At 45.6% G+C, this 14725-nt stretch overlaps 1 protein-coding gene across 2 annotated transcripts in view; it reads left to right on the top strand.

Annotated features, from left to right (window-relative positions):
• The window catches only part of ADAMTS9 (ADAM metallopeptidase with thrombospondin type 1 motif 9), a 133525-nt gene that overhangs the window by 26734 nt on the left and 92066 nt on the right, over nucleotides 1–14725 (top strand). The window contains exons 9-11 of one of the 2 annotated variants that reach the window (XM_024192709.2): nucleotides 1403–1549; nucleotides 3174–3315; nucleotides 4580–4684. In XM_024192709.2, the coding sequence (XP_024048477.1) occupies nucleotides 1403–1549; nucleotides 3174–3315; nucleotides 4580–4684 (394 nt within the window). Of the gene's footprint in view, nucleotides 1–1402; nucleotides 1550–3173; nucleotides 3316–4576; nucleotides 4685–14725 lie in introns of both variants that reach the window. The other variant, XM_024192708.2, reaches the window with a different exon arrangement.

Here is a 14725-nt window from a genome sequence, read left to right as displayed (position 1 = left end):
GCTTACTTCACAAACTTCATCCAAAGGAGGTGGTCCTGAACCGGAGTGCCTCATGTGGGAGGCTGAGGGAAGACTTGGCTCACTGGACAAAATCTGAATGGAAATAGAAACTCATCAGCCTTCAAATTTCGGATCACATCAAGTCATTTCCCCTCTTCCACTTCAACTAGCAAAGCAGCTTAAGATGTTCTGTCTTGGTGACATTTTTGCAGCATTCTTCAATTGAGCGTGTGCTGCAAATCTCACATGGGTTTATGTTGATATTGATGCTTGATGGCATTCTGTAAACCTACCAGATAAAATATAAGTTCATCCCTGGAGTGACTCCATTTAGGCAACTATGTCAGGGACAAACTTGACCCTAGATGTCTAAAACTACAGTTCAGTTTCATTAGAAACTTTCTGCTACTAGGGTATTGAACTCTCAGGGCTTAACTATACTAGGGACTTTTTACAAAAACATTTTTAGGGGAAGGATAGCTCAGTGGTTTGAGCATTAGCTTGCTAAACCCAGGGTTGTGAGTTCAATCCTTGAGGGGGCCACTTAGGGATCTGGGGCAAAAATCTGTCTGGGGATTGGTCCTGCTTTGAGCAGGGGGTTGGACTAGATGACTTCCTGAGGTCCTTTCCAACCCTATGATTCTATGACTTCAGCCATCTATGGCTTGCAGACCCCTAGAATAGACAAGCTGTAAAACACAGCATCAGTGCCATTTACTCTACCGGTAACTGGGGTATTCTGCTCTGGTGCAAATTGTGATTTGTGTTAGCTGTGCCTCTCTGCACTAGGGGTTTTCACTGGTGCAGCCGTGCTGGTGGCTGGCCAACAATAGCCATTCCCAGTACAGACAGTGCCTCAGTGTAAGTCCAAAATGATGCCCATATTTCATAACTTCACCACAGTTTGCGGAAGGCTGGGATTTACAAAGAGTCAGGTGCCAAATTCCTATCGACTTTCAAATTCCCAGCCAAAGTCTTTGACTGTTTGGATTGGCTGGGGAAAACTTGTCACTGGCATAACATTGGCCCAATCCTGTGAGGTCCAGAATGCCTGCAGGATCATGGCTACAGGTAGCAAGAAAGAAAACTGCATCTGAATTTTACTCAAAGTGTCTGGCTTGAGAATACCTCGAGTACACACAATGCCACTTAGAGTTCTGATGTTGAAAGGTTTTGTGTACTCTGGCTGCAAATGGCTACAAACCCCAAGAATCCAATAATGTTCCAAAGCAGCTACTGTGTATTGGTTATTCCAAATATTTTGGCTAATTTTATTTGTATCTGTAATATTGACCAGCAGTTTCAAAATGAGACAAAATGTTTTATACACCCTGTTTCTGCTGGAGTACGGTATACGTGGTCTTTAACGTGCACTTCATTAGACTTGTTTTACTTTTTGTAGATTTAACATGCCGCATGATGACAATAATAAGTGCAAAGAAGATGGAGGGAAAAATCAACAACATGTCATGGCGCCAACACTGAACTTCTACACCAACCCCTGGATGTGGTCAAAATGTAGTAGGAAATACATTACTGAGTTTCTAGAGTAAGACACTATATATGTGGCGGTGTTGTTATATATACAGCGTCCCTCAAAGAGCTGATTTGTTACACTGAAAGCAAAGTGTGCATCATTTGGAAAGGAGCTGAAGTGGGGTGCGTGCGTGTGTGTCCCGTTTACATAGTGTAGAAATGCACCTTTTGAGTTTCAGTCCCTGCCAGTTCGGTCTCAGGATTAGCTGGCAAGGAATTGTTTCTCTATGGGGAAGGCTAAGGCTAGGTCTACACTACAGCGGGGTCCGACCTAAGATACGCAACTTCAGCTACGTGAATACCGTAGCTGAAGTTGCGTATTTTAGGTCGACTTACCTGGCTGTGAGGACGGGGGAAAGTCGACCGCTGCCGCGCTGCCGTCGACTCCGCTGCCGCCTCTTGCCGCAGTGGATTTCCGGAGTTGACGGCAGAGCGATCAGGGATCGATTTTATCGCGTCTTCACTAGACGCGATAAGTCGATCCCAGAAAACCGATTGCCTGCCGCCGGACCCTCCGGTAAGTGTAGACAAGCCCTAAGTCTTGGCTCCCCTGGAAATCACTTTTCAGGAACTCGTCATCTCTGCTAAACCTGAGCAGCAGTTTCCCAAGCCTTGTGACCCAGATACCGAGTTGTATGTTAGGAGCACTTGGTACAGCTAGCAAGGCAGTTGCTAAAATCCATGAAATCTACCTCTGCGGGCCTTGGAGCTGACCTGGAGCCAACCTGGACCCTGGAATAAATTAGAGAGGCCCTGAGGTTGCTCTAGTTTACACTGACTGCCCATTCTGGCATCTGAGAATGACCAGGATGAAAGGGGAAAGGGGGGCTTGGCCACGCATCCTTTCCTCTGGCCATACTCCCTATGTGGGCAGCTGGGAAGGGGTTAGTATAGCAGCCGCTACAGTGGCACTGCACCTCTTTAGGATCCCCCTATGCAGAAGGAGCCCTCTGATAGCTTACTTAAGTAGCTCGGAGGCCGCGTCAACCTCTTGCAATGACACAAAGTTGCCCTAACGTGGCCCAGGATCTGTGCCCATGATGTCGGTCGAAAGTTCGGAGTTCTTCTGAAGTACAATGAAGAGTTTTGTGTGAACATGTCCTAGGCCTGCCCTCTTCTCCCATTGGTTTGGTGGGAGCAGGTGAAGGCCCAATGTTGTGTATAGTCAGATCTGAGAGCTTGTATCCCTCGAGGTGGCTCTTACACTGTTTGTGTAGTGGGAATATTCAATATTTCCTCTTTCAGTTTGCACTCACTTTTGGTACCCAAAGCAATGTGCTGTATTTCTCAGTAGCTGAAGTAGTGTATGTTAAATATGACAACCCAATAACAAGGGAGAAAGGATGGGCTTGTGGGTTAAGGCCCAGGCTGGGAGGAAGGCAATCTGGTGTTTTTTTCACAGTTCTGTTTATAAACCAGGACCTGGGGCACACCATGTAAGCAGGGTATGTCCCTGAGCAGCCCCAGGTGTAAAATGGGTGACAGTCATATTTCAGTACGGTGCAGGAGTCTTTGGGGTCTAATTTGTTAACCTTTATGTGGCACACAGATACTGCATTGATAAATACATTAAAAAGAGATGGGCTCTGGCCTGACAAAGCCCTATTTAACCTTGTTGTTCTTCTGTTTTATTGAAGCACCGGTTATGGGGAGTGTTTACTAGATGAGCCTGTATCAAGGACTTACACTTTGCCTCAGCAACTCCCAGGAGTAATTTATGATGTTAATAAACAATGCGAGTTAATTTTTGGACCAGGCTCTCAAGTCTGCCCATACATGGTAAGTACTCTTCCACCTCTTCGTTCTGCTCGCAACATGCGATAGGAATAAAGCATTGCTGGGTTGGTCCCATGACCATATAGTTTGGTACCCAGGTTGTTCATTTTTGTCAGTGGCAAAAGGCGTCGCCATAACAACCGCGACCGTAGGCCATCGGCAGGGTTTGATTCCAGGGCCTCCGTCTCCGAAGCACAAATCTCTACCACTTTCGCTAAAGGATCACACCCGTGATCTTCAGGAGTGACTAGCGATTTTGAGAGCCTCAGTCTGGAGGGGTCCCACTTGGGACACTTGAAAGAGGCTTGATTTTCAGAGGGTGGGTGCTCATCACTTCCAAGGTATGTCAAGTTGGGCAGCTAAACATGGAGGCACCCCAAAATAACGAGTCCCTTTGGAAAATCCAGGCCCCAGATGATTAGCTGGGAGCTATAAAATGCAACTGTCCTCTGTGGACCAGCCACAGAGAGGCTATTTAACATATGACTGCCCTGGAGAGAGAAGCCCTCTGTCCACCAAACAGAAGCATCACACAATAGTCCTCACTCTGCCCTGCAGCATGCCTCGCTCCTGTTCTACTGAGCACCTTTGAAAGGCAAAAACATTGTCCCCTGCTGTTTGCTGAGACTCCCCACACAGGTGCCAGTTAGTGCCAATTCCAGTGGCTATTTCTGTGTTCCATTTCACATAGACTACTAAAATGCTACAAGAGGGGAACAGCTTATGATCACCACTATCTTAGGTGAGATTTCTGATTGGCCAATTTACAGCTTGCTGACTAGGCCGCCTTTAACAATAAACCATAGTGGTTTCAAGCACTTTACTGGTGTGCCAAAGTCTCCCCGTACAGTTTGATTGGAACTGGTAGCAGGAGACGGGGGGGGGGGAGGGAATTTTCATGATCATGGTCATGATTTTGGTTCCAATACGCACACACGCAGCCCATGTTTTGTCAAAATCGCCTGTTGACAGAAATTTTCAAATCAGCTCTACTGGTTTCAGGTGGGCTCCACGCAGGTGGGCTCCACGCAGGTGAAGAAGTTTGCCCACACTCATCCAAGTTCGGGACTGATCTATCTTAGAGCTGAAAGGCTCCATGTCCCCATAGCTATTCAGTACTACCCCACCTGGCCCTGTTTTATATTGCACACATTCATTGTGTAAGTGATGGCAAATCTATTGTGAAATGTCATGTGATAAACAGTGTGTGCATCACACTCAAGCCGGACATTACTTAATACTATGATCATTTCAATAAATGAAGCAGATGCAGTGCAGACGCCTCTGGTGCATCAGCATTGATGGAGCTCACAAAGGATGTCGTACTCAACACACACCTTGGGCTGATGGGACAGAGTGTGAACCTGGAAAGGTTTGTAATACCTGATGTTTCACCCCCTTGTAGATAAAAATGGTGTTAAAAGGCTCATACTGTCTATATCAATCAAAAGTCGTCTTTTTCCCCCTGAAGTTCAGTTGTAAGGAGTGTAATTTACAACTGAAATTCACCCCAGGCTAATTCTATATAGCTTTGATGGTGGCACAGTGTAATCATGCTGGCTTGTGATGGAGGAGGTATTGTGTTCTGTTCCTTGTCAGTGGTGATGGTGTATGATGTCAAAATGATAGTGTCTCTCTAACTTGGAATTAATGTAGTAATGTATCATCTGCAAATGCCTCTAAATTGTTCCTTATAGAATCTCCTGTTTGCCATTATTGTGTTTTTGAAATGAATTCTACTTTTCGAAAAGCTAATTGTACTTCATGGAATTACTTGAGCGAACTCTGGGAGGTTTTCCTGTCCCATTCATTGGACGTTAAATCTATGCAGTTGGTAATTAGTATGTTTAAAATTGGCTCCTTGCTTGGACAACTTCAGAGTAGAATACAGAGCTGGTCAAAATGTTTCATTTGAAACTTTCTTTAACCATTTTTTTCATCGGAAATGGAAATGTCTGTGGGAAGTGTCTGATTTCAACAAAATGTTTTAGTTTGTGGTCTCAATTTTTCAGTGTTCATATGCCAAAAACTGGAGGGGGGGGAGGGGGATAGTTTATGGGATTTTAGTTTTTCCAGGAGAACCCAACCATTTTGAAGAAAAATTTCAACCAAAACTTTTTAGCTTTTATCAGAATTTTTTGTAAGAACAAAAAACATTTCCCAAGCAGCTGTATGCTTGATGGTTTTCAAGGACTTGTGTCTTAAAAATTCACATTTGTTAACACGCTGGGTAACCATTAATAGTTATAGTTGTCATTGCCTTGGAAGACTTGCTGTCCCTAATACTGTCTAATACATGGATTGGCAACCTTTGTCACGTGGCCCGTCAGGGAAAGCCCCTGGCATTTGTTTACCTGCAGCGTCCACAGGTTCGGCCGATTGCAGCTCCCACTGGCCATGATTCACCGTTCCAGGCCAATGGCGGCTGCGGGAAGCGGCTTTGGCCAAGGGATGTGCTGGGGGCTGCGGGAAGTGGTGGCCATTATCCTGGAGCAGCGAACTGCGGCCAACAGGAGCTGTGATTGGCCGAACCTGCTGATGCTGGAGGTAAACAAACTGGCCCGGCCCACCAGGGGCTTTCCCTGATGGGCTGCTGGCCAAAGGTTGCCAATCCCTGGTCTTAATACATACAGTCTTTTAAATGCATTTTAATTAAAATGTATTTAGGCTATATTTGACCCATATACTTTCATAAAAGAAATAGATTATTAAATTTTTCTGCATTTCTGAGACCTTTCTAGTCAACATGTTTTGCTAAGTGATGATTCAAGTCAATGGGCATAATATATCGTTTTACTTTTCTTTCTGATGAACAAGCACAGGCACAGAAATTGTACATCTTCTCATGCATCCACGCAGGGGACTGTGTCATGGGAATAACCTTGAAATTCCCATTTTTATATTGCTCTTTGGATCTGTGTGGCAGTGGGCTCAGTCTACCGCTCTAACCAATTTTCATCACTTTTCCCTGAGGTTCCCCCTTGGTCAGAGAGTCGGCCTAAGGCCAGTTTGAACCCGATTTTGATGACCTAAGTGGAACTTCAGGGATGCATAGACCTTGTGGTGGCCCACTGCATAAGGGTGAATTTCACCCTTTAAAAAGCATACGGGCTTGATCTTGAAAAAACTACTGGGTGTAGTTCCTATCCCAAATGAGTCGCTTTTCAGCGACTTCATTCAGTATTGGTCACAATATAAGACTAACAGATAATGTCTCCCTACTCTGTGTGTATAAGATATGCTATTGTGTGTGTTTGTATTGCATTGTAGTAAATAAAGAAGATGTATTACACTCAGACGTGGTAAGAATTAATGACAAGTAAATTTAAAGTTAAAGCAACAAGGTATCTCCCACTGACTTCAATGGGACTGCTCTAGGGTGACCAGACAGCAAATGTGAAAAATCGGGACAGGAGGTTGGGGGTAATAAGAGCCTATATAAGAAAAAGACCCCAAAATCAGGACTGTGCCTATAAAATCGGGACATCTGGTCACCCTAGACTGCTCAAAGTAGGTGGGCGGGCGGGAGCACTAATCCCGATAGTAACTATTTTCATGGTCAGTCCTGGTAAAAAATAGTGAGAAATCACAAGTCCCATAATGCAGAATCTGGAGTAGCCCAGTCATACGAAGGTGAGCAGGGAGAAAGGCATCTAAGTACCTTTGTAGATCTGGGCCTAAGTCCCAGTTTTAGGCTCCACTGCGATCCACAAAACTCGCGCGCGGCTGCCGCCCAGTCCTGTAGGCGCCTCAACTTACTTACATCCAAGTTTTCAGGGTAGAACTTCCCTGGGCCCCAAACTTTCTGCCGCTGATCATGCACGTGGCTGCTTCTCTCCAGGCGCCTGGATGGATGCCGATTTCCCGCCCAAGTCCCAGCGTAATCCACAAAGCATGAGGCAATGGGCAGAGGAGCACCTATCTCACCCATGGGGCCCAGTCCAGCAAGGCTGCCTGCTCAGAGTTAACCTACTGGATTGGGTCCCCTTCAAATTCTAGGAGGTGATGGCGGTGATAGTGCCTCATCTGATATTTTTTTAGCCTAGTGGTTAGAGCCCTTACCTGGGTTCAATTCCCCCCTCAGGCACAGAGGAAGAAAAGATTTGAACGGGGGTCTCTCACCTCTCAGGATCATGCTCTAACCACTGAGCTGTGGGATAGTCTGATGTGGAGCTCGGTATATAAATACTGGAGACTGGACGGTGGGTCCAGTTTACTGCTTTCCAGCTGGGTGCCCGAACCACTTGGCTTTAGAATCATCCCGTCTGTTCGTGTTTATTGGGATAAAAAATTCAAAACAAAACCCAGAAGTTACAGTCCCATTCCTAACGAATCACAGGTGCAAAAAGAGACCATCCAAACCTCCTCAGCCCAAAATATGTGCCTGAAAACAAAGTCAGGCCAATGTCCCCCCCCAACCCCATGCCGTCCCCCATTCCTCCCATCACATTCTTCCTTTATGTTTTTTTTTCTCCGCCCTAACCAGCAACTGAATAACTGCACCCATTGTGGGAATCAGCCTCTCAGGTGTGGTGTTCCGAGCCCAAAGACAGGCCAAACAGCCGCTCTGCCACAGTAGCATAAAACCACTGAGTTAACAACGCCCAGAGACTCAAAGGACGTACACGGCAAATGCCTGTTCTTCCGCATGGAGGCAGATGCTGAGGCCTCTGGTGTCTGAAAAAAGTCTGAAGGCAATTGTCCATAAGTCTGGCAACGTGTCGGGGGGACCCTCTGTTTTTAAGCCAGCAAATCCCCAATGGGCATATTCTGTCTGTCTGCCTCTCCCTCCCTCCCAGTGACTCTTTCACTATTTAGCCACAGTGGAACAGCTTCAACAGGAGAGAGTGAGGGAGATCCTCTCCTCCGATCAGACTATCCCATAGCACTCTCCTGGGAAACCCCTGTTCAAATCCTTTCTCCTTTTCTGCCTGAGGTGGGAATTGAACCTGGGTCTTCCGCATCCCAGGTGAGTGCTCTAACCAGTAGGCATCACCACCGCTGCTTTGTGTGGAGCGAGGCACCTAACTCATTCTTGCAAGGAATGACTGAGATGCCTAAATGTCCAAGAGAACGTTCCCGGCTGTGGATCACTAGCATAGACAGGCCCAGACCAGACTTAGGTGCCTAACACCGTAAGGCGGTGGAGTTCGGGATACACCCCTCTCCTTAGCATCTCCCCTTGGCGGGTCCCTGCCTAGCATGCTGGCTTTTTGCAGATCACACTCTAAGGTGCCTCTCTCTCCCCATTCATTGAATAGGGAGTCTGGGTACCCAGTTCAGGCTGTGTGGGTCGCATTGTTGTTCCTGTGATTTTTCTAAGCACCTAAAAATTAGGTGTCATGACTCCGAGCATCACAATGCCTTTGTCACGTTGTGGATCTGGGCCAAAGGGCCTTATAGAAAAGTGGGAGGAGGGAGCATTTCTGCGTTTTGGTCTAATTTACCCTTCCAAAGTTTGGATCAGCATAAAAATCCTCCCCCATATTTTGCTGTGTCTTGCAAAACACTGATGTACAAAATCTGGAGTTAATTTCTTGGGAATGAGTAGCTATTTTAGAACTAAGCTATGATGTGGCCAGCCCTGCATGCTCAGTAATGCTTGGCCTCAAGTCGCCTTGTTTAAAGTCTGTTATATATGGGTTGGCAGAGAAAATAAAGTGCCATTTTTTTTAATGGAAATATCTTTGGAAACCAAAGGGCTTGCCTGTCCAAATGGAGATAAAACAACTTGGCTATCGTATCCCCCACCTTAAAATCCTATTCCTAAATCAAAGCTATTTATGTAACAGAGGAGTATTAACTTGCACATATTTTGAATATGAGAGCACTGAAGCTGACACCAAATTAAATCAAGTAATAATCCAACCTCCGTTTTTTGGCCTTTGCTAGGTGAATACTTGTGATGATCATTTACTTTTGTTTCACAGTATCACTGCTTCACTGATTTTAAAATAAGCAATGCAAAAAAAAAGAAGATAATAAACGTATCCATATCTCTTGTGGTTTTAGAAACTATTTCAAATAGCGTAGAATTACAGATATGGTTGCCTTTTTTTGCTACCGGTAGAGGCATAATCATGATTTTGGGTTTCTTGTTTAGGGCAGTAGGTAGTCGTATAGGCTATGCATGCGTGAAGTCTTGGTACACTTGTCTGCCCCCTGACAATCTATTTAGTAGCAAGTCAACTGATGCATGGGCTCTGGATTGGGTAAATTATCTAGGAGTCTCTTGGAGAGACAAAGGAAAGTAGACTCTGTTCTAATGCCTCCCTCCACCATCACGACCTCCCTTCGTGAATTTATGTCTGCGTCAGTTATTTTGAAGTTGGTCCAGACAAAAACTGGATTAACAACAGCACTTCCACTCATTCCATAAGACACAGGCCCATAGGAAAGAGAGCTCTGGCAGACACTGTATATTTTTTTGTTTTTAATTCATGTGTTTCCAAAACACAAAAATAATATTTAAACATAGATGTAAAACAAACAAAAAAAGACATGAAAGTTACGCAACTTGAACATTCACAGTATGTTTCCAAGAAACACAATTGTATTTCCTTAATTTAATCTTGCTGTTTATTAAAGTGGAACATCTTTCTCTCTCTCTCTCTTTCTTTCTTTCTTTCTTTAATGATGTGCTATTTATGACCACAAATCCTGAAATTCTGAACATAATCAATAGTGTAATTTCCTGGCAGAGTTCCGTGTCCTTAACCATCAGATGTGAAGCTTGTAAGTCATGTCAAGCTCTGTTAGTTGCCTATATTCGTAAGTTATTCAGTCTGCTTCACTGGGTCATCAGTGCCAAGCCTGTGTGTGGCTGGATACTTCACTGCCGAAGTCAACATTTCTGCAGGAAGTCTCTCCTCTGGGACAGCACTGCCATCTTGATGCCACGTGTCTCTTTACTTTGATGACAGCTGCTGACTCTGTGTGCCTCTGAAAACAACTAGGACAGGGCCCCATCCTGCAGTGCTTAAACTCTCGAAACGTCAGTGGCAGTGATGTATGCATCAGATGGCAGGATTGGGCCCTCAATGGAGAAACAGACGTCGTAGGACTTTTTAATAAAACAGGCTGTACTGCGGCAGGCTCTTGTTAAACAATATGGCCCTTGGTAATCAAGTGTGCAGAGGAAGGCAAACCCAGGGCATGCTGTAGACTAGTGGACAAGCACATCTTCAAATGAATCCAGCAAATAGACCCCATCCCAAATAGTGAGCAGCTAGCCAAACACACCTAGGACCAACTTGTTTCATTAGCAAGTGGCAGGCAGGCAGCGCTGGAGGAAAGAGATCTCTCTTAAGCATGCTGAGAGGCCAGTGTTTATATAGGTTTAGCGTGGTAGCAGCTGGCCCTGGTTTGCATTTCTGTACCCCCGGTGCCATACTAAACTAGCCCTCTTCGGAAACCTGACTATATTTCTCCAGTTCCACTCCTCATCCTGCACAGTTAGCCAGTGCGTGTGCAATGTTCTTGCTAATGGAGAAAGATTTGGTCCCGCGTTTTTGCAGCGCGTGGTGTGGGATGTGTATGTGCAGGTGAGAGAGAAGACATGGAGTCGTTCAGGATGAATAAAACCTGGTCAGGGACAGTAAGCGGGGAAATCTTTTTTCAGACTTTTTGTTGAGATTTTACACAGCTTTTCCATGGAGTTTTGACTGGATAGTTCTGCAAAAATTGTTGAAACTCCCCACGGATTCTCTGTGGCTGTAGAGATCAGTCACAAATTAAATATAAAATGAACTGAGCCCAGCGTGCCAGAGAAACCAGGGTGCATCAGCAAATTCTGACTCCATTACCATGGAGACCATTCCGTTTCGGTTTCTTTTCGTGCCAGTCCGGCCTCAGCAGTAATCTAGCAATGTTTGTTGACACAGCATTAATTTGATGAATGGTTTGTGATTTGTCTAAATATTTGAGCAGTGCCACTTTAGTTACGGGTGTGTCAGCATTTTCATTGCAAGGCCTTTATGATAGGCTTACAACTGCCCGGTTTAAAGGCCGTATCCAACCACCATTGATGTTTAATGGGAGTTGGATTGGGCCCTACATTTTCTTTAGGTTTAACATTGAATTTCCCAGATGGCCGGCGCACAGAACAGAGAGGCGAGAATTCCTGGGATCTGTGGGCTTGTGCAAAGAGCTTTCTGTGCCTCGCTTTGCTCATCCACACATGGGATGTTCTAGGTCAGGGGTGGCCAACCTGTGGCTCCAGAGCCCCATGCAGCCTTTCAGAAGTTAATATGCGGCTCCTTGTACAGGCACCGACTCCGTGGGTGGAGCTACAGGTGCCAACTTTCCAATGTGCCGGGGGGGTACTCACTGCTCAACCCCTGGCTCTGCCACAGGCCCTGCCCCCACTCCACCTCTTCCTGTCCCCTCCCCGGAGCCTGCCGTGCCCTCACTCCTCCCCGCTGGAGCCTCCTGCATGCCACAAAACAGCTGATCGGGAGGTGCGGGGAGGGAGCGGGAGGCGCTGATCGGTGGGGCTGCCAGTGGGCGGGAGACACTGGGACTGGGGGGGAAGGGCTGCTGATGTATTACTGTGGCTCTTTGGCAATGTACATTGGTAAATTCTGGCTCCTTCTCAGGCTCAGGTTGGCCACTCCTTTTCTAGGTGAATTTGCTGGCCGGAGCTAGCCAGGAGGCCAGATTAAACGGTCAACAATAGTCTGAGAAAAGGGAATGATCACATTGCTTCCGCAACCTCATGGGGCTATTTATGAAGATTCATGAGTTACTGTTTGCAAAATATTTCTGTAAACTATTAGTATTTCTGGCATTAAACTCTCAATCCAGGTATGATCATTTTTGTTCTACACCTACAGTCTTTATTCCTGCAGAATTATTACCTAACAGCACTGGTCACGGATTGTGCTAGGCCCTGCGCAGACAGCGAACAAACAGTGATTTCAATAGGTTTTTGCTTCAGGAAAGTGCTCAGATTGTGCCTGAAATGTGATATAAAACTAATCAGCCATTTTTAAAGGGCAAAAAAAATTGCATCATAGTGACTTTGAAGGTACCAACATTCCTCGCTGTCTGAAATATGCAGAGTGTTTTGCACCCAAGCATTCACGGAAAACAGGCTCCATCTGTTAGGATGAAACCTCTTGCTGATCCCTTTATAAATGCCCAGAAACAGGGACCGTCACTTTCTGAGAAGAATTTTGTGCCAGATCCTTGAGTTTCAAGAAGCTGTCGCGATGTCAGAGGAATAGCCGTACATGTTGCAGTGGCGCTGAAAAATCCATGGATCTCAAACGATGTCGACGGAGGGTGTTTGATTTATTTTTGGCCCCAAAGCAATTAAGCACCTGTGGGAATCCCATTGATTTCCCACGAATAGAGATTGACTGCTGAACCAGAATCACATTTAACATTATTGCCAATAAAGTGGAATTTTTTTTAAACATTCAAATACTTTAAGCACTCCCAAATAAGAAATGCATCGATCAGGCTATTAGCTTGCAATCCTTCAAACACTTATGAATGTGAATTGTTTTACACAAGTAACTGGGGACTTGTCTACACTTACCAGGGGCTGGACACGTGGCGATCGATGCATCAGCGGTCAATTTAGTGGGTCTAGTGAAGCCTGCTAAATCGACCGCTGATCGCTTTCCAGTCGACTCCTGTCCTCCACCTGAACAAGACCTGCAAGGGGAGTCGACGGGAGAGTGTCTCCAGTCGACATCGCGTAGCATGGACCCCGCGGTAAGTAGATCTAAGTACATTGACTTCAGCTATGTTATTCACATAGCTGAAGTTGTGTAACTTAGATCGATCTCCCCCCATAGTGTAGACAAGGCCTGGGACTACTTGGTTGCGTAAAGCTACTCACGTACATAAGTGTTTTCAGGATCAAGCTCCTATTTCATCCCACTCTTCTTAGATGTTGGAGCCTAGGTGATCTGCAGCCGTTATTCAAAAACCCCTTCTGTACTCCAAGGCAACAGGATGTGCTGCAGACAAACTGGTAGCCTTCGCTTTTGCCTCCTTTCCCATCCCCCACACTGTAGGCTCTGAAGTGTTTGTTTTTAATGTAAAAATAGGATGTAGCAAATAGCCACGTTCATAGATTTTAAGTCCAGAAGGGATCATTATGATCACCTTGTCTCACCCCTTGCATAGCCCGGGCTGTAGAATTTGACCCAGTAGTTTCTGCAGGGGAGCATTTATTGAGCCCAGTAACTTGTGGTTGGATTAGACAGAGAATGTCTTTTGGAAAGACATCCCGTCTCCAATGAACAGCACCAATTGTATGAGGAATGTATCACTTCCCTGGGCGAGTTATGTCAGTGGTTAATTACCCTCCATGTTAAAAAGCACAATAGGGTCTTGGTCACCGAGTAGGGCTTCTAGGGGCTATGGCGACGCAAAATTCACTAGGGGTGAAAGCCTGGCCCCCTTGAAGTGTCACCATGGAATTCAGTGGATTTGACCCTATGTTTCTCAGGCCCTGGCCACACTAGAGAGGGTTTGCCATGCCCCTATATCTCTACCAGCAAACCCTCCTAACCTACGGCAAACCTACAGCTTAGACCAGCAAAAGACGTGCTTTTGCCAGGATCGCTTATACCAGTTCCCTGGACAAAATAAGCTACTCCCACAAAAGGCTTTTTTTGCCAGTATAACTGCATCTGCTCTAGGGCTTTTGCTGGCACAGCTGCGTGGGTTAGGGGGAGTGATTTTGTTTTTCACACTCGGACCTGACGTCGCTATGCCAACAAAACTTTTACGTGGAAATAGGCCTGGGGAAGTAAAGTGATGTGGAAAAAGTATTCTGGGGGCGGAGAAACCCCACTTGTTTTTATTTGCCGTTTTTATTGCCCTACTTTTCTTATGTTTTCCCTTACCTTTTATTCTGGCAGTTTCTACAGTTCAGGAGATTTTTCTTTCTTTATATTCCTGATCATCTGTCTCTTTTTACTGATGCAATGTGGCTCTCAGCCTGTAGCCAGAAAATCAGATAAGTAGCTTTTTTTCAAAAGTCGTCACTACGAGTGTTGCTTTACAGTTCAGGATCAGTAAACGGGGGTATTTTTTGGCTGGTGTAGCTGTTATCGTTTCTCTATAAATCACTCTTCTGGCCTCTGCAATCTGTCTGGTCTTCACCTTTTAAGGATGCAAAAGTTTTGAACCTGCTGCTTCACCCTAATCTCATGCAGAGCAGTATAATGCCACGTGACCCGCTCTTATTGTTACTGAAGTCAGAAAAGCACGTAAGCATGTGCCTAAAGCGAAAGCTAAGCGTGTAGTGGTTTCCGGAGTTGGGACATGTGAGTTTCATCCTTGATTTCGGTGAAGGCAGGATCAGACACCGGGGATTTTAAGCGCTCTAGCATTTAAAAATGTTTTCCCAAGTTTTTGAGCCAGTGTGATGAACAGTAAGTTAAGGCTGCTT

Source organism: Terrapene carolina, unplaced genomic scaffold, assembly GCF_002925995.2.
Source record: "Terrapene carolina triunguis isolate 2854851 unplaced genomic scaffold, T_m_triunguis-2.0 Scaffold89, whole genome shotgun sequence".
NCBI classification, from domain to species: domain Eukaryota; kingdom Metazoa; phylum Chordata; order Testudines; family Emydidae; genus Terrapene; species Terrapene triunguis.
This window is presented reverse-complemented; position numbering and strand designations above follow the sequence as displayed.